This window comes from Dermochelys coriacea, chromosome 1, assembly GCF_009764565.3.
Source record: "Dermochelys coriacea isolate rDerCor1 chromosome 1, rDerCor1.pri.v4, whole genome shotgun sequence".
NCBI lineage: Eukaryota > Metazoa > Chordata > Testudines > Dermochelyidae > Dermochelys > Dermochelys coriacea.
The window spans coordinates 201,115,103-201,139,440 of record NC_050068.2 but is presented as its reverse complement, the minus strand read 5'-3'; the positions used below and the strand labels follow the sequence as shown (position 1 = coordinate 201,139,440).

The 24,338-nt window shown below is 45.3% G+C and overlaps 1 protein-coding gene across 4 annotated transcripts in view; it reads left to right on the top strand.

Moving 5' to 3' along the window:
- The first annotated feature begins 1 nt into the window (after position 1).
- Positions 2-24,338, top strand: part of CCDC191 (coiled-coil domain containing 191) — a 37,248-nt gene continuing 12,911 nt past the window's right edge. Inside the window, exons 1-12 of one of the 4 annotated variants that reach the window (XM_043511997.1) lie at positions 2-133; positions 1,696-1,734; positions 3,505-3,646; positions 9,915-10,046; positions 10,592-10,770; positions 13,603-13,826; positions 14,633-14,783; positions 17,106-17,296; positions 18,313-18,562; positions 19,824-19,937; positions 20,083-20,558; positions 21,203-21,273. In XM_043511997.1, the coding sequence (XP_043367932.1) occupies positions 65-133; positions 1,696-1,734; positions 3,505-3,646; positions 9,915-10,046; positions 10,592-10,770; positions 13,603-13,826; positions 14,633-14,783; positions 17,106-17,296; positions 18,313-18,562; positions 19,824-19,937; positions 20,083-20,558; positions 21,203-21,273 (2,038 nt within the window). In that variant the 5' untranslated portion in view covers positions 2-64. Of the gene's footprint in view, positions 134-1,695; positions 1,735-3,504; positions 3,647-7,210; positions 7,256-9,914; positions 10,047-10,591; positions 10,771-13,602; positions 13,827-14,632; positions 14,784-17,105; positions 17,297-18,312; positions 18,563-19,823; positions 19,938-20,082; positions 20,559-21,202; positions 21,298-24,338 lie in introns of those variants that run through there. The other 3 variants (XM_043511995.1, XM_038385145.2, XM_043512007.1) reach the window with 3 other exon arrangements.

Here is a 24,338-nt window from a genome sequence, read left to right as displayed (position 1 = left end):
CTCTCCCGCCGTGTGTCTGAGGCGGGGTGGGGGTGGGGATGCTGCGTCTGTCCGAGCCTTGGCAATGGCCTTCCCAGCGCCCAAGTCCCAGCTCTATCGCTGGCAGCGCCTCACCACCGCGGCCAGGCCCAAGGTAACGGAGGGGGCGGTGTCCCCCCGTCCCCAGCGCCCAGTCCCGGAGCCGGCCCGGGCTCGGCGCTGCCCAGGGGCTCACCAGCAAATCCATGGGGCGCCCCAGGTCACCAGCGCCCAATCAGGGGGCTCCTCGGGGTCAACGTCAGCCCCATGCGGGGCGCCCCGGGCACCGCTGGCCAATCAGGGGGCTCCTACCCCTGCCACCCGGGACCCCTTGGGATCACTGCACCCGCTCTGCCCCCGGCCTTCCCGTGGCGGGTCACGCCCCAGGGTCAGGGTCAGTGGAGGCCAAACCTGGCAGGTGCTCCCTGGGCTCAGCTTTACCCAGCTAGGGCATGTGGCCAAGCCCAGGCCTTCAGAAACCACGAGACTGGCATAAAATACTGAGATTTATTTTAACAGTAACAAATGTCAGTTTATTTTTCATTGCCTTCTGGTTTATGAGTGTTTGGGTTCACTGCGGTCATGTTTTCAAGCTTTTCTTGGCCACCATTAGGATGGGAATCCTCTCCCCCCCCCCCTTTCTTTTTTTGAAATGAGAGCAGAGATTCCTGGATAATCACTTGACTCCAAGAGCTGGGGCTTTAAGAAAAACATGAAATATAATGACAGGTTTCAGAGTAGCAGCCGTGTTAGTCTGTATGCGCAAAAAGAAAAGGAGGACTTGTGGCACCTTAGAGACTAACAAATTTATTTGAGCATAAGCTTTCGTGAGCCACAGCTCACTTCATCAGATGCATTCAGTGGATGCATGCATCCCACTGTATTTTCCACTGAATGCATCCGATGAAGTGAGCTGTAGCTCACGAAAGCTTATGCTCTAATAAATTTGTTAGTCTCTAAGGTGCCACAAGTACTCCTTTTCTTTTTATGAAATATAATGAGGGTGTGTGATAACATCACAGGAGTTGGCAACACTGTCAGCCCCAAATCAATGACATGGATTTTAAAATACAAGAACGGCAATTTTTAATGGGCAGTATTATTACTGTTATTTGAATTATGGAGGCCCTTTCCAACCAAGATCAAAGCCCCGTTGTCTTAGATGTTGCACAGTTCCCACCGCAAACAGTTAACAGTGTAAATAGACGATACAGACAAAGGGTGGGATAAAAAGAAATGTCTCCATTTTACAGATGGGAAACTGAGGCCAAAGAGTTATTTAGTTTCCAACCCCGCAAAGATTTACAAATATACTTAATTTTAAGCATGAGAGTAGTGCTACTGAAGTCAATTGGATTACTCACACACATAAAGATAAGTCTTTCAGGATCAGGAGCTAGGTGACTTGCTCAAGGTCACATAGGAAATCTGTGGCAGAGCCTGGAATTGAATCCAGATCTCGAGTCCTTATCCAGTGCTTTAACCACAAGACCATTTGATTCAGCAATGAATGAGAAACATGGGGAGTTGTTTGAGGATGGGAGTAATATTTCTGGAGAAAGAGCACAGGCTTTTTCATTGTACTCAAGGACTGGCTCTAGGCATGACAACATTAAAATGAGAGTTAAAAGTAAGCAAAAAAAAAATTTAAATTAACATTTTGTATCTTATTTCCAGCCAAATTTTGACTCTGATAATGTGGAGCACTGGATCAAGGTAAGGTCATTTGCAAATGAATTTGTGAAACAGAAAAGTAATTGAGTCAGGAAACATGCAGGCTCAGTGGGATGGAAATGGGACAGAAAGCCTTTCAGTCTTATGTTTGCATCCAGTTCAGGTTGACTGTGACAAAAATTTGTACCATCTGATAATTGCTTGATGGATTCTAGGGAGTAAATTGATGGCTGTCTGATTTCCTTATGTCTACAACATGCCGTCCACCATCACGGCTGGTAATCATTAACATACCAATGCTTCTAACTTAATTACATACAAATCAAGTATCTTCAGACATGTAAAAGGTAATAAGTCCATGAGAAATGTGAAGATTCAAAAGAGAGCAAATTTTTGTGGCAGTCCATATTCCCTTTTGTTATGATCCTGTGAGTACTTGGATAGGATGCAGCCAGAAAAAATTAGCTAACTACAGGATGTGGTGTTGATGATTCAGTAGATGGTACTGTTCATTTAGAGCCCATACTATGCCAGGCCCTGGCAAGATTCACAAGGTCTCTGTGCTACTGGTGGTGCCTTCTTTTGTGTGAAATGTAAATTTGAGGTCCAGACTGCTACTGATTGTTAAAAAATCTGGTGAAACCGTTTGCAAGACTGGGTGTTAAACTCGAGTATCCCGGCCAAATTCCAGTTTGGTAATTACAGTCTGCCTTCCTGCATTTTCCCAGCAATTAGACCTGCTTACAGTATTCTGTACATCCTATCCTGCCCTCTTGTGAAGTAGTGCTGTGAATTGCCAAACAGCTGCCACATTCCTGGTGACAGCACTTGCAGGATAAGAGCTCCCCTTAACATTTTGGCATGGGCTTATGAAACACGGATCTATGTGTGCCAGCCCCACTTATAACACATCTCTGTCCCCTGTTAGCACACTGCTATGCTCAGAGTCAGCCTGAGAATTTGGGGGAGGGATTTCATGATTGTTTAGGACGTGCTTTGTTATAAAAAGCATGTGTGAGAGTGTTTAGGACCTTCTGCTATAGGAGTTAAACTCCACTGTACTTGTTTCCTCAATCCTATTGATTGATTTATGTTTTCAATGCTATCTACACAAGGTCTAGAAATGCATTATTTTAAAAAACAAAAGCCAACATTTTCTGCTACAGTTTGAGCTCCTCTAACACAGAGAAGCTTGCAGCCTGGGGATCGGTGGGGGCCTCTGGCCAGCTCAAACCACAGAGAGTGAAATGTTCCTTAGATACAATCTGTAAAGCCCTTTGTCCTTTTTCAGAGTGAAAGGTGCTATACTGATTCAAGACTAACTATTCATTTTCAGTGATCTGAGCATACGCAACGAAGGATCAGAAGATTTTATTTAATCTGTTTTTTTTTCCCCCCATTATTTATCTTAAAAACAACCAAATGCGATGTGCCAAGATCTATCTATCCTCTGTCCCAAACAAATCCACCACAGCCTCTGGACTGAAAACAAACCTCAGAAATTTCCACCCTATGGGGTAACATTTTTGGAAAGTTATAAACACCTAAGGACAGAATCTGATTACATAAGCACTATCTCAGCCTTATCAATAGCATCATGCCCATGTAGTAATGCTTAGGGCCTCAGTCCTATATACATGGATGAACCTTATTTCATGCAGCTCCCTCTATAGTCAATGGTGCTCTGCACACATGCAGGGGTCCACTCCTCCAGAGTATCTTACAGGATCAGGACTTGGAATCTGTAGTGTTTGACACTGAGTATGTGCAAGTTATAAGAAATGTTTTTTTTTCCCCTTATTTATTTTAAAGCGAGTGGAACAAGCCTCCGAGTTTGCTGTTTCTGAAGCTTTTTCCCTTAAGAAGTCAGCTTATCCTCAAAGGCCACGTGGTCCTGTGGTGGATCTGGAAACAGTAGAGCAGCTGCAGGATCATGATGAGGCTTACGCAGAAGGTGAGTTTGAATAGCATCAGCCCAGAGCTGCTTAAAGGGACCCCGTGAAATCCAACTGGAGTAATGGGCTGAAATTGTGTGTTATACAGGATGTGGGACTAGATGACCTAAATGGTCTCTTAAAAATCTATGAATAAGGGTATGTCTTCACTACGAAATTAGGTCAAATTTATAGAAGTCGATTTTGTAGAAACCGTTTTTATACAGTCGAGTGTGTGTGTCTTTACACAAATGCTCTAAGTGCATGTAGTCATCAGAGTGTGTCCACAGTACCGAGGCAACCATCGACTTCCGGAGTGTTGCACTATGGGTAGCTATCCCACAGTTTCCGCCACCCATTTGAATTCTGGGTAGAAATCCCAGTGCCTGATGGGGTTAAAACATTGTCACGTGTGGTTCGGGGTACATATTGTCAGGCCCCCCCTTCCCTCCCTGTTTCCGTGAAAGCAAGGGTAGACAATTGTTTTGCGCCTTTTTTCTTGAGTTACCGGTGCAGACGCCATACCACGGCAAGCATGGAGCCCGCTCAGCTAACCGTCACCGTATGTCTCCTGGGTGCTGGCGGACGTGGTACTGCATTGCTACACAGCAGCAGTTTATTGACGTTTGGCAGCAGACAGTGCAGTATGACTGGTAGCCATCGTCGACGTAGTCCTGGGTGCTCTTTTAACCGACCTCGATGAGGTCAGGGGCGCCTAGGCAAACATGGGAGTGATTCAGCCAAGTCATTTCCCTTTTAAGTTTTGTTTCATGGCGATTCAGTCCTACCGGCAGTGCACTGTCTTTTAATCTGCAGCCAGCAGAAGACAATGGCCAGCAGTCATAGTGCACCGTCTTCTGCCAAACACCCAGGAGATGACGATGGCCAGCAATCATACTGCATAGTCTGCTGCCAGCAAGATGTGTAAAGATAGATGAAGTGGATCAAAACAAGAAATAGACCAGATTTGTTTTGTATTCATTTTCTCCTCCCTCCCTCCATGAAATCAAGGGCCTGCTAAATCCAGTTTTGAGTTCTATCCTTGAGGGGGCCATTCTGTTTCTTGCAAAGCCACCCTCATTGTTGATTTTAATTCTCTGTAAGCCATGTCGTCAGTCGCCCCTCCCTCCGTCAGAGCAACGGCAGACGGTCGTTCTGCGCCTTTTTTCTGTGCAGACGCCATACTACGGCAAGCATGGAGCCTGCTCAGATCACTTTGGCAATTAAGAGTACATTAAACACCACACGCATTATCCAGCAGTATATGCAGCACCAGAACCTGGCAAAGTGAAACCGGGTGAGTAGGTGACATCAGCGCTGAGGACATGGACACAGACTTTTCTCAAAGCACGGGCCCTGCCAATGTGGGCATCATGGTGCTAATGGGGCAGGTTCATGCGGTGGAATGCCGATTCTGGGCTCGGTAAACAATCACAGACTTGTGGGACCGCATAGTGTTGCATGTCTGGGACGATTCCCAGTGGCTGCGAAAATTTCGCATGCGTAAGGGCACTTTCATGGAACTTTGTGACTTGCTTTCCCCTGCCCTGAGGCGCAAGAATACCAAGATGAGAGCAGCCCTCACAGTTGAGAAGTGAGTGGCAATAACCCTGGGGAAGCTTGCAATGCCAGACAGCGATCAGTCAGTCGGGAATCAATTTGGAGTGGACAAATCTACTGTGGGGGCTGCTGTGATGCAAGTAGCCAAAGCAATCAAAGATCTGCTGATAACAAGGGTAGTGACCCTGGGAAATGTGCAGGTCATAGTGGATGGCTTTGCTGCAAGGGGATTCCCTAACTGTGGGGGGGCCATAGTCGGAACCCATATCCCTCTCTTGGCACCGGAGCACCAAGCCAGCGAGTACATAAACGGCAAGGGGTACTTTTCAATAGTGCTGCACGCACTGGTGGATCACAAGGGATGTTTCACCAACATCAATGTAGGATGGCCGGGAAAGATGGCTCGCATCTTCAGGAACTCTGGTCTGTTTTAAAAGCTGTGGGAAGGGACTTTGCTCCCAGACCAGAAAATAACCGTTGGGGATGTTGAAATGCCTATAGGTATCCTTGGGGACCCAGCCTACCCCTTAATGCTATGGCTCATGAAGCCATACACAGGCAGCTTGGACAGCAGTCAGGAGCTGTTCAACTACAGGCTGAGCAAGTGCAGAATGGGGGTAGAATGTGCATTTGGACGTTTAAAAATGCACTGGCATAGTTTACTGACTCGGTTAGATCTCAGCAAAACCAATATTCCCACCATTATTACTGCTTGCTGTGCGCTCCACAATATCTGAGAGAGTAAGGGGGAAGACGTTTATGGCGGGGTGGGAAGTTGAGGCAAATCACCTGGCCGCTGATTATGCGCAGCCAGACACTGGGGGGTTAGAAGAGCACAGGAGGGCACGGTGTGCATCAGAGAAGCTTTGAAAACCAGTTTCATGACTGGCCAGGCTATGGTGTGAAAGTTCTGTTTGTTTCTCCTTGATGAAATCCCTCACCCCTTGGTTCACTCTACTTCCCTGTAAGCTAACCCCCCTTCCTTCCTCTCTTAGACCACCACTTGCAGAGGCAATAAAGTCATTGTTGCTTCACATTCATGCATTCTTTATTAATTCATTACACAAATAGGGGGACAGCTTCCAAGGTAGCCCAGGACAGGTGGTGGAGGAGAGAAGAACTAGGAGGGGTAGTGGAGGAGAGAAGGACAAGGCCACACAGCACTTTAAAAGTTTAAAAACTTATTGAATGCCAGCCTTCTGTTGCTTGGGCAATCCTCTGGGGTGGAGTGGCTGGGTGGCCAGAGGCCACCCCACCGCGTTCTTGGGCATCTGGGTGAGGGGGCTATGGAACTTGGGGAGGAGGGCAGTTGGTTACACAGGGAGTGTAGTGGTGATCTGTGCTCCTGCTGCCTTTCCTGCAGCTCAACTGTACACTGGAGCATATTAGTTTGACCCTCCCTCAGCCTCAGCATTGAATCCTGCCTCCTCTCATCATGCTGCCGCCACATTTCAGCTTCAGCCCGCCACCTCTCCTCCCCGTCATTTTGTGCTTTCCTGCACTCTGACATTGTCTGCCTCCATGCATTCGTCTGGGCTCTGTCACTGTGGGAGGACAGCATGAGCTCAGAGAACATTTCAGCGCGAGTGTTTTTTTCACCTTCTAATCTTCATTAATCTGTGAGAAGGAGAAGATCCTGTGATCCTTGAAACACATGCAGCTGGTGGAGAAAAAAAAAGGGGGGACAGTGATATTTAAAAAGACCCGTTTTATAGAACAATGGGTACACTCTTTCACAGTAAACCTTGCTGTTAACATTACATACATAGCACATGCGCTTTCGTTCCAAGGTCGCATTTTGCCTCCCCCCAACGCGTGGCTAGCCCCTCATCCCTCCCCTCTCCCCCCCCTGTGGCTAACAGCAGGGAACATTTCTGTTCAGCTACAGGCAAACAGCCCAGCAGGAATAGGCACCTCAATGTCCCGTTAAGAAAAGCACCTATTTCAACCAGGTGACCATGAATGATAGATATCATGCTCCTGAGGAGAGCACAGAGAGATAAAGAACAGATGTTGTTTGAATGCCAGCAAACATACACTGCAATGCTTTGTTCTACAATGATTCCTGAGTACGTGCTACTGGCCTGAAGTGTCCTACCATGGTGGATGGAATAAAACCGCCCTCCTCAGAAACCTTTTGCAAAGGCTTTGGGAGTACATCCAGGAGAGCTGCGAATGCCAGGGCAAAATCAATCATTAAACATGCTGGCTTTTAAACCATGTATAGTATTTTAAAAAGGTACACACACCAGAGGTCCCTTCTCTGCCTGGTGGGTCCGGGAGGCAGCCTTGGGTGGGTTCGGAGGTACTGGCTCCAGGTCCAGGGTGAGAAACAGTTCCTGGCTGTTGGGAAAACCGGTTTCTCTGCTTGCTTGCTGTGAGTTATCTACAACCTCATCATCCTCCTCCCCCCCAAAACCGGCTTCCGTGTTGCTTCCATCTCCATTGAAGGAGTCAAACACCACGGCTGGGGTAGTGGTGGCTGAACCCCCTAAAATGGCATACAGCTCATCATAGAAGCGTGTTTGGGGCTCTGACCCAGAGCGGCCGTTTGCCTCTCTGGTAGGATTGCCTCAGCTCCTTAAGTTTCACGCAGCACTGCTTCGTGTCCCTGTTATGGCCTCTGTCCTTCATGCCCTGGGAGATTTTCAAATGTTTTGGCATTTCAAAAACTGGAACATAGTTCTGATAGCATGGATTCCTCTCCCCATACAGCGATTAGATCCCGTACCTCTCGTTCGGTCCATGCTGGAGCTCTTTTGCAATTCTGGGACTCCATCATGGTCACCTCTGCTGATGAGCTCTGCATGGTCACCTGCAGCTTGCCACACTGGCCAAACAGGAAATTGAAATTCAAAAGTTCGCAGGCCTTTTCCTGTCTACCTGGCCAGTGCATCTGAGTTGAGAGTGCTGTCCAGAGCGGTCACAATGGAGCACTCTGGGATAGCTCCTGGAGGCCAATACCGTCAAATTCTGTCCACAGTACCACAAATTCAACCCAGCAAGGCCGATTTCAGCGCTAATCCCCTTGTCAGGGGTGGAGTAAGGAAATTGATTTTAAGAGCCCTTAAAGTAAAAAAAAAAAAAAAAAAAAAAAAAAAAGCTTCATTGTCTGGACGGGTGCAGGGTTAAATCGATTTAACGCTGCTAAATTCGACCTCAACTCCTAGTGTAGACCAAGGCTAATTTTATTTGATCCTTTTCATTCCCATGGAAGCTTCCGCTCTCTCCAAATTAATAAATGTTCCCTGTGTAATGTTGCATCCCAAATCCTGCAGAACTACAAATCTGAAACTTAAATGTCTATAAGCAAAAGGGAAATTGACTTCAGTTATTTATGTTGTCCAAAGCAAAGGAAATGCAAAAGCTAAACTGACAGAGAAAAAAAAAAAGTTGGAAGCAAATTGGATGTTTATACATATTATTTTGCAGCACCTAAAAATGTGCTAGACCAAATAGAAAGACAAGGTCTCAGAGTTCTCATTCTAATAAGTTCAAAGTCAGTTCTTTCACTTGTAATAATATGAGGCACTATTAACAGCACAGATGAATAAATCGGTCTACACTCAGATTTCTGTATATAATGTCAAATGTCTCTCACAGATGGAGCTAACTCTCTGCAAGGGTCTGAAATATGGAAGATGCCTCCTTTTTTTCTTCCCCTGCCTTTGCATCAGTGTCCAGAACTGCCTGCAAGCCTTTTATCTATGCCCCACAATTATAATACATAAGGATATTGATTATTTGCAGCCACCCCACCATGTTAAGAAACATACTGATAAGAAAAGCCTTAAAGCTCCTTTACTCCAAATATGAGGAGTCTGCACTCTCTTGTTAAGAATGACAGCCTCAACAAGACAAACCAACTTCTGTTTTTCTTATTGAATAAACTTCATTCTTGTTGTTATTAAATTGGACTAATTATAGACTGAGAGTTGGGATAAAAGGACTTGAAAGGGATTAAAAAGCCTCCTCAGGTTCGTTTTTTTTTTTTTTTTTTTTTTTTTTTTTTTTTTTTAACTCTTAGAATGTTTAAAGAAGCCCGGAAGGGAAATTTTTGGTGGCGGGGTTTTTTTTTTTATATATAAGTTATATCCTCCATTTTTATTGTATGACTTAGGTGCAGTACCAGAGAGACTTGGACTGAGAGCTTTCTTAGTTCTTAATTAAAGGAGTAGGGTTTTGTATTAAAAAGATTCTTCCAACTGTTTATCAGGCATTTGCGTTAACTAAGTATTAGCAAAAAAACATGGCCTCATTCCTACAAACTGACTTACATATGGTTTTGATTTTATGCCAATGTGTAGTCCTGTTGAGGCTACATGTATGCATTTGCAGGATCAGGACCAAGTGAAAAACCAAATGTTTTAAGGAGTCAGTTCCACTTAATCAATTAGGTTTCACCTTATTGGTATCTGATGCCATGATCTTAATAGTTCTCTGGACAACAAGAGAGTCTTGCAGGAAAAACAGACTCGACAATTTCTAATGCATGTAACACAAAAGAGAAAAACTCGTCCTCCTTTCAAGCCTATTCACATATAAAGAATGGGAAAGGTGGAAAGCACCAACCCAATGAGTTTTTCCTTTACAGATCACACTTCAGTCATTTTAAACAAACTGCATAGCACGTTGCATAACAATCCCAAGAGAACAGAGTCTTGCCATCTTACACTTACTATAATATTTCCAGTCCTAGTAAAACCTTTTATCCTTTTCTCACCATAGCCCAGGAGCTGCTCAATGATTGGATGAATTCCAAACTGAGACTGGAGCTAGAAAGCGACCAAGAAGAGAATGTTGGAAGTGATGCTGCTGAAGAGGCCCCTGCTGGCTTTGTGAAGTCTGAGAGGTTTGATGGTGAGAACACCACAAAACATTTCTTAAATTATTATTTTTAAAGACTGTTTGGGGATAACAGTGGTTAGTACATAGGCTTGAAAGCCAGGAGTCATGTACATACCAAGGTAATAGTCTCCTTAGGAACAACCAGGGTCAGTAGAGTCCTTGGTTTTTCCCAGCTCTGACATTAATTTGCTGTGTGACATTACAGAAATAAGCCTCAAAATCTTCGTGCTTCATTTTCTCCTTATGTAAAATGGAGATAATATTTCCTTAACTCAGAAGGGCTATAAGGCTTGTAAGATTTGTGAAACAGTTTGAGATCCTCAGATGCAGGGTAGTAAATATTAGGAAAGTATTATCAACATCATTTAAACAGTGAATTTGAGACTGCTTTACATTCTTGAGGCTAAATGGAGTGCAATCAATATGGCTTCTTTCATTAGGATTACCATTCACAAACTGGGAAGTTCTCTGTTTAATCACTTTATGCTTGATGGCATTAGGCTCTGGAGTTCGTTAATTACAAACTAGTGTGAGGTGATCTGGATTCTTTGTTATAGATTTGTGTGGTTATCTGGAACAAGAAATGGAAAGTACCACTGTTCAGGATTTTCTACAGAATCTTCTGCAAAATGAAGTGGTAGATTGTGGGATATTAGAAGGCCTCAGGATTGAAGAAATCAAGGAAAAGAAAAAAACAAGGGACCCACGACTTACCATGGAGCTAAGACACAAGCAGGTAAGGAAAAGGCAGTACATTGAAACTGATATAAGGAAACACTCTTTTTATGCAACATATATTCACCTGTGGAACTCATTGCCACATGATATAATTGACGCAAATAGATTAGGACAGTTCTCAAAAGGTTTAGGCATTTCTGTGAATGAGGATAGTATTTGAGCTAGCTCAGGGCTGTAATATTGATCTCCACCATGGATCCGTGCACTCCAGGAACGGACAGCAAGTGACTGTTCTTTGCTAGCCTCCCTACTCAAGTCAGGAGTAAGCAGAGTGCTAATTGCATCTCCCTATTTAGTAACCAACCTCTTAAGCATTAAGGTCTCATCCTTCTGTTAGTACTCATCTTGAATACCTGGGCAAATGGGTGGGGGAAGGAATCCTTCACCCAGGCTGCAAAGTGGTGTCCCTCTGTGCTGCCATTTACCTGGCCCTTTTGTGCTAATGCACACAGAGGACCACACAGCCTGGGGCTCTGTTCTACATATGGGATGCTGCTTTCAAATCACCCAACCTCTAATCCAGCCCTCCATTTGAGCTGTGGAGCACTGATATAGGGTCCAGGCCCTAGAAATCATATGGAATGTATACAATTGTCCTGTAGGCTTAGTACAAGAGAGTCACAGATAGCTACAGAATCCATCATACTCTGAGTTCAGTCATTTTGGAAAAAAAAAAAAAAGGGTTCAGTCATTTCTGATGCTGTGTCAGAACCAGATGATTTTTAATGCTTCACCTTGCAATGTTGCTGGCCCCCAGTGAAAAACAGGTGCTAAGTTTGGAGAGGGGGGGGGAAACCACAAAAAAAAGCCACCCAACAAAAAAACAAAAAAACACCACCCTCACAATTGTTAAGAATCGCAACGTTATAAACAAAAACCAATTATAAATGAATATTATTAAATGGAACATTTAATAGTATTTCAGCCATAGGACCACAAGACAAACATTCCCCAACACAAATTATTCTCACTCATAGCAACCTTTAATATGGCATCAAAGGGAGTCCATCCTACAGTTTTAAACCTCCTGTGCTCTGGGGCTGTGTGTCCCAGTTATGGATCCGGTGGTCTCTCTGTTGTGCTTCTGCCAACATCTATTTCAAATTGTGCTTGCTCTGAAAGGCCCTCCGCATTCTGCTTATATCCTTAAAATAGCACTGGTGGTAGCTACAAGACTGATAGCTCAAAGTGCTGATGTCTTCATAAATCCACAGAAGAGTGTACACCACAGGTAGCAGGGCAAGCTTTCCTCACCAAAATACCTGAACCTTGTCCAGATAACTTGCATCCAAGTTTGAGGAACTTTCTGGATCATGAATGTTGATTTTAGAAAGAGCCTAAATCTTAGAAATCTGGAGTAGTTTAAGAGAACTGGAAGAAAGCTAATGTGCCAATATTTAAAAAGGGTAAACAGAATGACCTGAGAAATTATAGGCCTGTCAGCCTGACATCTATCCCAGGAAATATGTTCCTAAAGGTTGAACCTGCGTCAGTTACCCTGCAAGCTGCTTAACCCTTTCTGGCCATGCATCACACTTTGTATAAGATTCGTTGCAATTATATAACAATGGTAGCAACAATAATTTGCATGGTCATACTCGAATCAGATAACGTCACAGTGTGTATACACACACACACACACACACACACACACACACACTCACTCTACTGGTTGGGATCGTATTCCGTGCAGACAAGTGTAATCAAGTCATGATCACTTGAACCTAAGCAATAACTAATTTTCACTAGATCTGTTCAGAATTAGACTCCTTTGACAAGACTACCAACAAAGGAGACAGTGATGCTGTTTCAGATTTTTGATTACATCATTTTTACACTAGTATCACTCCACTGACTTCAGTAGCATTAATCCTGACCCCTCGTGACAGAGGTAGCATCCCTGTAACCCTCTTATGACATGATACGGTGCTGCAGCTGCTCTGCTTCAGTTTCCCCAATAGAGCTTAGCACGCTTCAGTTAAGGTTGTGGCTTAGCCCTATAGCCAAGCCACTGAGGGAGTTTTAACCCTTTCAAGGGTAGCAGAGTCCTCAAGTCAAAGTCCAACATAAATACAAACCAAAAGAACCTTCAGCCCACTGGGCTCAGCATACAGCCCCATTGCTTTCAGGCTGACCCCAGCTGCAGCAGCTTGCCTTAATGCCCACCAGTGGGTACCTGGTAACAAATTAAACCATAGTCCCCATCAGGCCTACCCTCTAGCAGATCATAGCCTCAAATCAGCTCCTGGCTACAGCCAGGCTTCTCACACAATACAGAAGCTGCCATTCCACTTCCCTCTTTTTAACTCGTTTTTCCAGGCCTGACTCAAGAACAAGTATAGCAGGGTGGGGTTCATTGCAGACATTGCAGCTTGTTATTCCCTTCCTAGCTAGTGTGGGGTTCACATACCCCATCCCACCCACCCCCACTGGTGTGCCTAAGAACACAATCATATCCAATTAATGCCAAATATAGAGATGATAGCTTGTTATTATCATCATCATCATCATCGCCGCACCCAGAAGCCCCAGCCAGGGACCAGGACCCCACTGTGCTAGGTACTGTACAAACACTGAACAAAAAGACAGTCCATGCCCCACAGAACTTACAATCTAAATGTAGAACAAGAGACAACAGGTGGAAATGGACAGATCAATGGACAAGTACAAGGAAAGAATGAGATATTGTGTAGTGTGGCCATCTGTGTACTGGCAACCTGATTGAGACCCACCCTCTTAATTCAAAGAGGCTCCCAGAAGTCTTTCTTCAGATGATATAACTCTTGCCACTACCGCTGCCTTGACTCATTGCTGTGCTCTTCCTTCCCAGGTTAAAGAAAACCGTTTAAGGCGTCAGAAGGCGCTAGAGCTCCAGAGACGAGAAAAGACCCTGAAAAAATTAGCCCTGGCTGAGGCTAAGCAGCGAGTGCAGGAGGAGAACAAAAGGCAGGCTCTGAAGGCCAAGAAGGAAGAAGAGGAGATCCAGTGGGAGATGGTGAAGCTGCGGAAGGAGATGGCGGAGAAGAAGCACATCATGGGAGAAGCACGAAGAATGTAAGATGGGGTGGGGAGGGAGAGTGGAGCTCAAACTCCATCTAATCGTTTGGACTACAGGGCTTACGAACCCCAAATGATAGGGAATTTCTTCAGTCATCAGCTTCTGGCAGCAGTGAGCTCTTATATAAATATATATTTTTTTTAATATATATATTAAAAAAAGACATCTCAAAGGAAAACTGTCTCCTGGGGCCCTGAACTCTCAATGTATATTTTTAAATGACTAATCCTGGAGGCGGCATCATTACTGTCTCTAGTTACATCACAGAAGCTGACAGATTGAAAGAAGGAATCAAATTCTGACATCAACTTGTCCACGTCAAAACTCTGGCATTTAAAATTGGAAACATCCCCTCTTTCGAGAGGGGAAAGAATGTGCCTGTCCAATGGAGCTCAGAGCTCTGCAGAGGCAGAGTCTTTGCTTCTGCTGAATTCAGGAGCTCCATAGGGCTCAGACCTTCCACAGTGCTGCAGCCCCCAGGGGGCACTGCGACAGCCACTTATCTTCATAGGCATCTATGAGATCCTAGTTCTCCATGTATGCTTTATTGACATCCCAATACCCTCTTACTGCTGGGTTCTGTAACCCCTTCCTGACTGTTGAATTTGTGTAGCTCATGTGCACTGGTCACCCAAATCCCAAAGCTACCCCTCTTCTCTAAAAGCTGTGCTTCAGTAGCTATCATCTGTCCAAGCTACAGAGGTCATTTTCACAGGATTGGGTTAGAAGGGGGGTGAGACCCATCCCACAATACTCCCTTTATTACTATCTACCTTTGGTTCTTGGTGTGTCTTACTTGCAGAGAGAGGAAGAGGCAAGAATTAGAAAAAGCTCAGAAACTGGCAGCGGTGGGCCTGTCTCACACTACGCCAAAGCCCCTGGAGCAGGAGAAAGAGGAGAAAAAAAGGAGATTGCAAGAGCTGCTGAGCAGGACTCAGAGTGAAAACCAGAAAGTGAGCATCCTCTTCCTCTATTTAGCACTCTGAGCCAAATTCTACCCTCAGCTATGTGCTCATGCAACTCTCACTGAAGTCAAAAGCCCTGGCTGCCAGGCCATCTGCCTCCTCCTGAGTGTCCTCTGTAGGGAGAGTAAGATAAAAGATCCATTGAGAGAGAAAGTAGAGGATGGCTTGGGGAATTGTTGTGTAGTGGTTAGAACAGGGAACTGGGAGCAAGGGACTCCTGAATCCTAATCCTTATTCTGTTGCTGAGTATCCATGGGCAAGTCGTTTAATGTCTGTGCCTCAGTTTCTCCAGTGGGGCTTCAAGGGGAGTTGTGGGCAAAACTTCACTGTTCAAGCAGTTGTGGGCAGAGAGCAGCCCAGTGTGACAGATCAAACAAATAGACACACAGAGGGGCCTTGAAAAACTCATGATGAGATCCTCACCCCCAGTCCGGCCCTTCAGCACCAAGTAAAAGGTCTGGAGTGGTATAAAGGGGCCCTAAAAGACCCACTTCTGCTATAAGCACTGTGGAGCCAGCCATAAGGCTTCCCTTTGAGGACTTCCTCATATTTCTTGGCATAGGAAAGGGTGGGAGTAGGCTGAGGAAGGTGTGGGGCTGTGGAGATTCCATGAAGCACCGTGGCCCCTTGGGGAAGCCCCAGAGCAGTAGTGGGCAACCTGCGGGCTGCATGTGGCCCATCTGCGTAATCTGATTGTGGGCCCTGGGACATTTTGCCGACATTGACCAGCTGTAACTACGGCCCAGTGGCCGCAGTTCACCGTTGGACATATGCCCTGAGCACTTTCTCCTACCCCTCACAATTCAGAAAAATAGCCCAAGAAAGGAATGTTGAATGGCCATGAAGTTACAGGTTTCCTGCAATGGCACATAATAAACTTGTCTCCTCGCTTCTTAATGTCAAGTTACCAGTTTTAGGTGATGCAACTTGGTTAAAACAGCGGATTGGAAACACTCCGTCTTACAGACTTCCATGCTGAGACCAACTACACTTTGTCTCATGAAACAGATGCAGGCACAGGAACTTCTGTACGTTTCCTCAGACATTTCCCTTGCTGTTTCTGCTAATTGTCAAAGACAGAATTTGCAGAATAGAAGGGAAAAATCTCAAACAGCAAGACAAAGTCTGTGCTAAAAATTTAGGTTTTAGACATCTGAAAATGAAAAGACCCTTTTGTATTGAATATCCTATAGAGTAAGCTCATTATAAGGAAGAAGGTTCCTTGTGTGGAGGCATGACTGACATAATATTTTTAATTAATATCATTTACATCATATATAGCTGTAGCACATTTAATACAGAAGAATCCCATAGCACTCAAATTGAGAAGCCAGCTATCCCAAAGGATCACTTTGTCTATAACTCAAATGCCACTGCTGCTGGAGTGGATGTGCACAGCAACACTACACCACAATTTAAGATAGTGAGCGAAGAGTCCAAATGAAACTCCAGGGGGATTTATGACTGGTATAATGTGAGCTATACATTTTCAAGGGCAGAAACTGCAGCTGAGCAGAGATAAGCAATAATGAATCCATTATTAACTTAAGTAGCTAGCATGTTGACATTTTATCCTCTTCATAATTCTCTGTTTGGATTTCCATGTCTAAGAATGTTGATGCAATTAATACAGGACATTATGAGAAAGAGGAACAGCTGAGGAATTGTTATGAGCTGACCCACTTGGAGGATCAAAATGAACAGCATCTCCAGTGGCAGGTTTAGAATTAAGAGGTAGATTAGATAGCAAATTGCTCTTCTTTCCAAGGTAAATCACTCCTAGGTAGCCAGTATGATTTTACTCCTTGGGAGAAAACGATAACTTCCTAGTGAGATGAGGGCAAATCTAGGTCACATTGTAAATTTTAGCACTGGGAATAGTCTTGTTTGTGCTTAGTCTTTACTCCATAAACTGTAAGCTGCTCTTTAATTTGAAAAAGTTCTACATTGAGGACACTATTCTCTAGAATCATGCTTTCTAGATTTAGGGACAATCCTGATTCTAGAATTTATATTTCTCTCTCATGGTTTATTCCTTTTTACTTGTAAACTGAGGACATTTTGCTCTGGAGTCACCATGAAACAAACTTGGAGTCCCATGCTACTATTTTTACAGTCAGTTTTCAGAGTAGAATTGCATAATAAGCATTGCTCTCCTCACATTAGTTCTCCACCCTCCGGAAGTGTTTGCTGGGGGTTTGAAGATAATAAGGTTGTTCAAAAGGAAAGGCCAAGGGAAGGATTGTGAGGATCAGCATTTGTGTGATGAAATGTTCTTGCTCACTGGCTCTATACACCTTTTCACTGCAGTGCCTACAGCAGCATTTCTCCACTTGGTACAAATTCATTCTGGATCATAGGATTAAAATGGGAAAAGCCAGGGCCCTTGCTGACTGGAAGTGCCAGCTGAAGGCCCTGCGAGCCTGGAGGGACTATACATGGGCCCAGAAGTTGGAGCAGGAGACTGAGCAGTTGGAGACTCATCTCAGGGATCAAAACAGGTAGTGACCCTTAGCCTATGGAATGCCTCCTTCTCACAGAGAAGCGAGCAGCCTTCAAACAAAGTCTAGTGCTAAGCGGAGGGTTGTGAAATGGTACGGTCTATTTAGGAGCATGTGGAAAGCCTTGTTCCTAGAAAATCTACATGTCACCCGTAGTTGGAGACACCATGGCATAGACTGAAACAAAGCTGGATCTGAGCAGGACTTGAACATCTCTTTCCAACAATCACCAATTTCTTTGTTTGGGTGTCCTTCATGGCACCTCCCTCATTGGCTCTTCATGTGCTTGGGGCCTGGAGGAAAGAGTGAGCTAAATTCATCCCTGATGAATCCAGTCATCAATTGGAGTTACCTCAGCGATTAGTTAGGTCTGATGCCTTCAAGAAGGAGCTTGCAGGTTGGATTCCCCATATATGGCAGCGTATTCTGCAAGTGGGGCTACCCATCACCTCCAGACAGCTGAAGAGGGAAACAGTGTATCCTTTTCACTCCTCTTTTATAGCATAAAGATGAGAATGGGGACTGTAAAACAAGCAGAAAAATATTTAAAGAACCCAGTTCATGCCTTCTGTATGCATCACAGGCATCCTTTCACCTTTAGTAGAAATAGATGGTTTTCAAAGACTTCCAGAATCAAGTGATATCAAGCAGAACTCATAAAAATATGAAATCTCATGACCTGTTCTGGATTGCTCTACCAATTTGGTAAATGCTAACACCTGGAGAGACAGTGTTGCCTAATGGCTAGAGCACTGGGCTGGGACTCAGGAGACATGGGTTTTAGTCCCAGCTCTGCCACTAGCCTGCTGGGTGTCCTTGGACAAGTCAATTCATGTTTTGGTGTCTCTGTTTCCGCATCTTTAAAATGTGGATAATGACACCAAGTTCCTTTGTAAAGCACTTGAAGGTCCACTGATGAAAAGTGCTAGATAAGAGTGAGGTATTATTAATTTTAAGCAGGCTAGGAGGGAGGCCTGTCCAATGTCTGTTGGTAATGGGAGTGCTTTATTTTCCAGGAAAAAACAGTTGGCTATTGAGCATAACCGGAGACAGGTTTTACGGTGCTGCTTTATAGAGTGGCAGCTCTGGAGCAGAGCCGAGGCTGAAAAGAGAAAGCTACAGTTGAGACAGAAGGAAACTAGAAAGAAGATGGCACAGCTGCTGGAGGCAGCATCAGTGGGGAAACTTGGCACAGATGGATCATGGGATGTTGGCAGGACCAGGATGAGAAAGGTGACCCAGGATCAACCTGTGAGGCAAGAGGAGGTAAAAGTTCTTTCCCATATGTTTCCTCATCCCAGTCTCTCCCACAGTGATTAATCTTAGTTCTATTAACCTCTGTGGTGCTTTATGACACAGGGATGGGCACTCTACTAGTGCAGCTTCGTCTTCCTGTTATGTCATGTGCACATTCCAGGAGTCATTCAGGCACTCCAGAAACAAGTCTTTAAAGATCAGAGGTGGATGGGAAGGTGGTAGACTTTGAAAACACTAGAGACGGATTTTTTTTTTTTAAAGTATAATCCCACTGTGTAGTGTCTACCAATTGAGGCATGCATCCTCTTGATCTCTTTTGAAGGGAGATTAAAATTTTTTTTTTAAATGACTCAATATGCCAAAGAACCATATACATTGACTAAAACCATGGTAATAGAAGAAAATGCTAAAGTCTGCCCTTGGTTAAACAAAGTGCAACCCTCTCGACTTTAAAGAATGAGAGAGCTCAATTTGGCCCAGGAAGCATCCAGGAAATGCACATAAAAGAAAAGAATAAGTGTGTGCACAATTGGATTGTAAGCTATTGGGCAGGACCATCTTTCTTAGGTGTGTATTGTTCCTAGCATAATAGGGCCCTGATACTTGAGAGAGGCCTCTAGGTGCTACCATAATATAGATAATTAAAAAAATAAATATATACACTCACATCAGGCCAAACTTTTCCTTCACTTATACCAATGTAACTCTTCTGAGCTCAGTGAGGTTGCATGGGGATAATCGAAAACAAAATTTCCCAGTTCCATCTTTGCAACACCAGTGGGACAGTTTCTTCACTGAGATACTCCGATTAGAATGGGAGTGTCATATTTGTAATTGAGGGCAGAATTTGGCCTAGGAAGTGGATTTGAGATTTAAGTATTCACTAATCATACAATTCTAAGAGGGAAGGCCACAAGTCTCAGAGTTTGGGCCTGGTTTATCACCATGCTCTAGTTTTATGACTGTGTAACTACTTTACTTTCAGTGCAGCTCCGTGGTGTAAAGCTAGAGTAGTGCCATAGTGAATCAGTCCCTTCACATTTTCCTCAATTAGCCAGATAGATTGCTCCTGTAGACCACCTTGTTGCAGCTGCGTTTCTTTTAATCTTAGCCTTAATGTCTAAATCAGAACACCCGAGTCCAAGTAAGAGTGCATTAACATCATTTGGGTTTAGACCTACTCACTGAATTAACATCCCATGTCATCAACTGCATTACAACAGTTCTGAGGCACAGGACCGCCCCATAAGAATCTTGTCCGATCCTCCAGGGGTACATACCAGCCATAAACCAGATGGACTTGGCCAGTTCAGGAGTCTTGGATGGTGTAGACCAACCTTGTAGTTCCTGTACCTCCTCCCACCCTGGGATAGCACTACAAATGGTGAGAACTGTGTCCAGAGTACACACCTGAGGTTACCCTGCCTCTCAGACTGATTTCACTGTTGCTCCATTCAGAAAAATGCTCCTAGCTCTTCAAGGGCAGCAGAGGTCTTGACTTCAGTCAGTGCAGAATCCTTCCCTTGCAGGTGACTGAAACTCCCCTTCTTCAGGAGGAGCCCATCAATCCTGTGGAACCCTGTTGTCGGGGTGCTGGTCAGATGCCCAGTCTTCATTCATGCAAGAAGCCCAAGTATGCCTGGCAGGTTACCCTACAACATGCTGCTGTGAATTCAGAGGATCACGCTGAATCCAGTAATCAGTCAGTCCGTCCCATACACTGGTTTGGGGCATCTGGGAAAAAAGTGGCCCCTGCCTTCAGGGGCCACTTTGAGCACCGCCATGCCTTCCAGCAGCAGCTGATTGAGGAGCAGAGGAGACAGCTTCAAGAACAGCAGGAGGTGATCCTCGAACTGCAGGAAAACCAATGGCTGAGGAGGGCTAAGCGAGAGGCAGAGCAAGCCACAGCTGTCACCATGACACTCAACAATCCAGTCCCAAAAACTAAGGAAAAAATGCTGAAGAGAAGGGATCTGTCAAGCTGCAAGAGCATGTCATCTTTGAGGTACAGCCACCTTACTGAGCCATAGTGGGGACAGACTGTACTATTCAGAGCACCTTACTCCTGCTCACAAGCGGAACAAGGTCATTTGGGTCAGCACTTGCATAGTAAACCTCCATGCAATACCTCTGGGCACCTGAAAGTGGTGTTAATGGTGCACTAAGTGTTGCTCTTCCTTTTGAGCCAGTGCCAAGTGCGGTGTTAGCTGGTCCAGATCCTTGACGCTGCTCTAGCTGCTTTGCATTGCCCCGAAGGCGTATTAAACTTGTAATGCACCTTGGGATGCAAAATGCTCTATTGTTGTTAAAGGTAGGAGCAAAGTGGATTTATTTAGTACAACAACATTATCAGTACTTTGTGCTTCTTTAACATCCTTTAGCCAAGGATCTTAAAACACTTCACAGGCGCTAATTACTTGAGTCTCACAACCTGCTTGTGATGTAGGAATGTGTTATTACTCTGTTTTACAGATGGGGAAACTGGGACCAAGAGAGGCTGAGTGATTTCCTCAAGGTCCCACAATGAGACTGCAGCAAAACTGAGACTAGAAGCCATGAATCCTGACTCTCACCCTTGATTATTATACACAAGGCCTCCTTGCCTAAGGAAGGCGATGATGCTAGTTTCTTTTCTCTTTCACTTCACAGTTCACCTGTGCCTTTGGGGCCAAAGAGCACAAAGACTGTGACCCAAAGCCGGAGGAGCTCAAATCTGCCGACCTCAGCTCATCCCATACTAAAAGGTATTATTCTACTTGGTAGTAAAGCCTATTCCTGCCCTCTTCCCAGAGAATAGCATCTCTTTCCTGTCCACATCTCTCCTCCATATGGGTGTTCAACCATGCATGAGCAAAACCCACTCAATCCCCTCCCAGCAGAATCAAAGCTACTAAACACACCACCAAAAGGGTGGGTTGCTTTAAGCATGCACTGACAGCTTGTTACAGGGTCTGGCCCTTTAATATCCAAGTCAGACATTTGGGTCCTTGCAAGTTCTGTGGTCAGTAAACCAAGGTGAGTTGTTGTCCCCAAAGATCATGCTGGATTTTTCCCCACACAAGAAATTATAGAGCTGGCATTTTGTTCACTTCACACTATCCTTTTCACTGCAGGCTAAAGCTGTAGAGACAAAGGCTGTCTGGCTTCCCTTCCCATCCCATGTGATTTCACACCCTCCCCCCCTGCAGTCTATATTGAGTGGTCTGTAAATGTCATCAGAGATGAGGGGGGTTGCATTTATTAAAGCAATATCAGGTTCCTTTAACCATTCCCAGGGCCTGTAGCATTGTATAAACTTATGTAAGGCCTTAGCCTGCTTGAAAGGTTTTCCAAAATGTGACCATAGTAATATTTTAAACAGACCTAGGAATCACAAAAATTCAGTAATGTATTTTTTTGGCTGGGTGCCTGCCTGGCTGCAGCCCTTTCAGCACCCAAGCATGCTTTCAGCATCTGTAGTGCATGAGCCTAGATATCCCACACTTTGCTTCACTGAGACTCTCTGCTGATCTAGGTGAGTAAGCACTTCTCCAGCATAAATGGGTGTTTCTCTACAGACATCCCAGTGACTAATTATAATCAAGAGAACACAATGCAGGATCAGGTGCTGCTCAGTTCTGGTCCATTGCAGAGTGTAAAATAGCAGGTGTTCTTCAGACAACACAGAGCAATCCAAGATACCTGTCACGGGGTTCGCTACTCACCACAGGGACATCTGGTGGCCATGTCTGCGGATTAGCTTTATTCCAGTCTGATGCCCCCACTTCCCACAGTTGCTCACATTGCGCTCCTCCTCACTTCCCACAACTCTCTCTCCATGGCTCAGCCTTTCAGCCAGGCCACTGTACAGTCCTTGCCTTCCAGGGTATCAAAAAAATCACTGGATCAGCTGTTCTCATGCTGCTCCAGACAGTCTTCCAGTCCAGGGGCAGGTCCTGTGCCACTCTTCCAGCAGCTGGTGGGGAACCCAGACCCACCCACTACTCCAGGGACCTTGTGTCTAGCAACTATGGTCTGCTTGCACCCAGACACTGTTGTTATTTTCCTAGACTCCTTCCTACTTCCCTGCTCTAGTCTCTGGCCCCCCTTCTCTGGGTTTACCACTCCTTACTCCTTCCTCTCAGGGAGTAACTAGAAGCTATTTACCCCTTTGACTTCTTGCCAGAGGTGTAGCCCCAAACATACCTCCCTACTCCCAGAGAACAACTGTAAACTGCTTCCCTACAGCCCTCTTCTAGTCTCAGCTTGCCCCTGCCCAGCTGGGCTTCATCTTCATTAGTCTTTCAGGCCCTGGCTGTCCCCTAGGTGCAGCCTGTCAGGTTAATTGTCCTAACAATCTACTCTGCCTTGTGTGAGGTGAACACCCCGTTGCAGTACCACCACAGGGCAAAGGAAGTAACCACAGATTTTGGTGGGTACTTACAGCTGGGTTCCCCCCAAGAGTCCAAATCTAGTTTCCTATGCTATCCACTGCTAGGGTCACAAATAAGGATCAGCTGGTTCCATCTGCTTAGTCCTGAGGAGCTCTGAGGCTGTGCTAAGCCACTTGGGACTAATGTTATTCCATCTCTAACAATACAGGCCGTCTTGGTTTGTTCCTCCAGACCATCTCCACAGATCACACCAGATGGGAAGTCACCCTCCAGACCCTCTGCTCTCAGCCCTACCTTCTCCTTCCCAGCTGAGTAATACCTGAACCTGCACTTGGACATGCAGGAAATCCCCTTAGGGGAAGGGCAGCATTTTTTTTTTGGCTAGATCCAGCTATTGTGCTCCATAGATCTCTCAGCATCCACTTTCCAGAGTCCTGGCACCTGATTCCCTTTAACATGCATCAGTGGGAGATGGTTCTTTGTGGGGAGTGGTTTAAGAGCTTTCCCTTGTGCATTTGAGACATTGGCTCCTGCGTCAGGCCTGGCTCGCCCCTTTGCTCTCCGAGTTGGGCAGTTCTATGGTAAATAGCCCACTGACTGGCCCACCCAGCACCTTTTCCCCTGTTTTACCCTTACAGGGGTGACCTGGAGTTGGGCTGGACTTTGGCCTCACTGGGTCATCACTGTATCTGGACCTGTCCCTCTGACCCTGTTTTCTCCCTTCTCCTTCCCTGCCAGCATTTCAAGGTCTTGTGTACAGTGGACATGTTCCCCTCTGTTAGCACGGCAATCTCTTGAAGGGATTCACACAGAGGCCTTCACAATGCCCCTTGGGAGCTGCTGTAAGGCTTGTGTGTCCCTCATTTCCACACAGTGGCAGCCTGCACTAACTCCATCTCTTTATTAAATGATTCCCTTTGGCCTTTAGATTCACCAACCCCTTCCAGTGGCAGCCATGGAACTGGCCGGTACCATTTCATCTCTGGCTGCTGAGTCTGTGGCTCTAGTCCCTGTAGTAGCATCTCTGTCTCAGCCGGAAATGGCGATTATGTAACAAACACCTCACACTACTGTCACTCCAAGTGAAATTGTAGTGCATTAGTATAAAACCCAAATCAGGGCCAATTATCCTGCAAAATGAGGAGGCTCTAGGAAACTGAAGTGTCCATAGCTGCAGCCAGAAAACAGGCAGGGCCAAGGTGCCCCAACAGGCGAATCCCCTGCAATGGCAGGAAGCTGGTTTTTGTGCCATAGGCCCAGGTGATCCTAGCAGATGAACCCACTCGATGCTCCAGAGGAAGGCAAAAAAACTCCAAGGTCTGTGCCAATCTGACCTGGAGGAAAATTCCTTTCCAACCCCAAATCTCGTGATCAGTTTAACCTGAGCATGTCAGCAAGGATCACATAGCTAA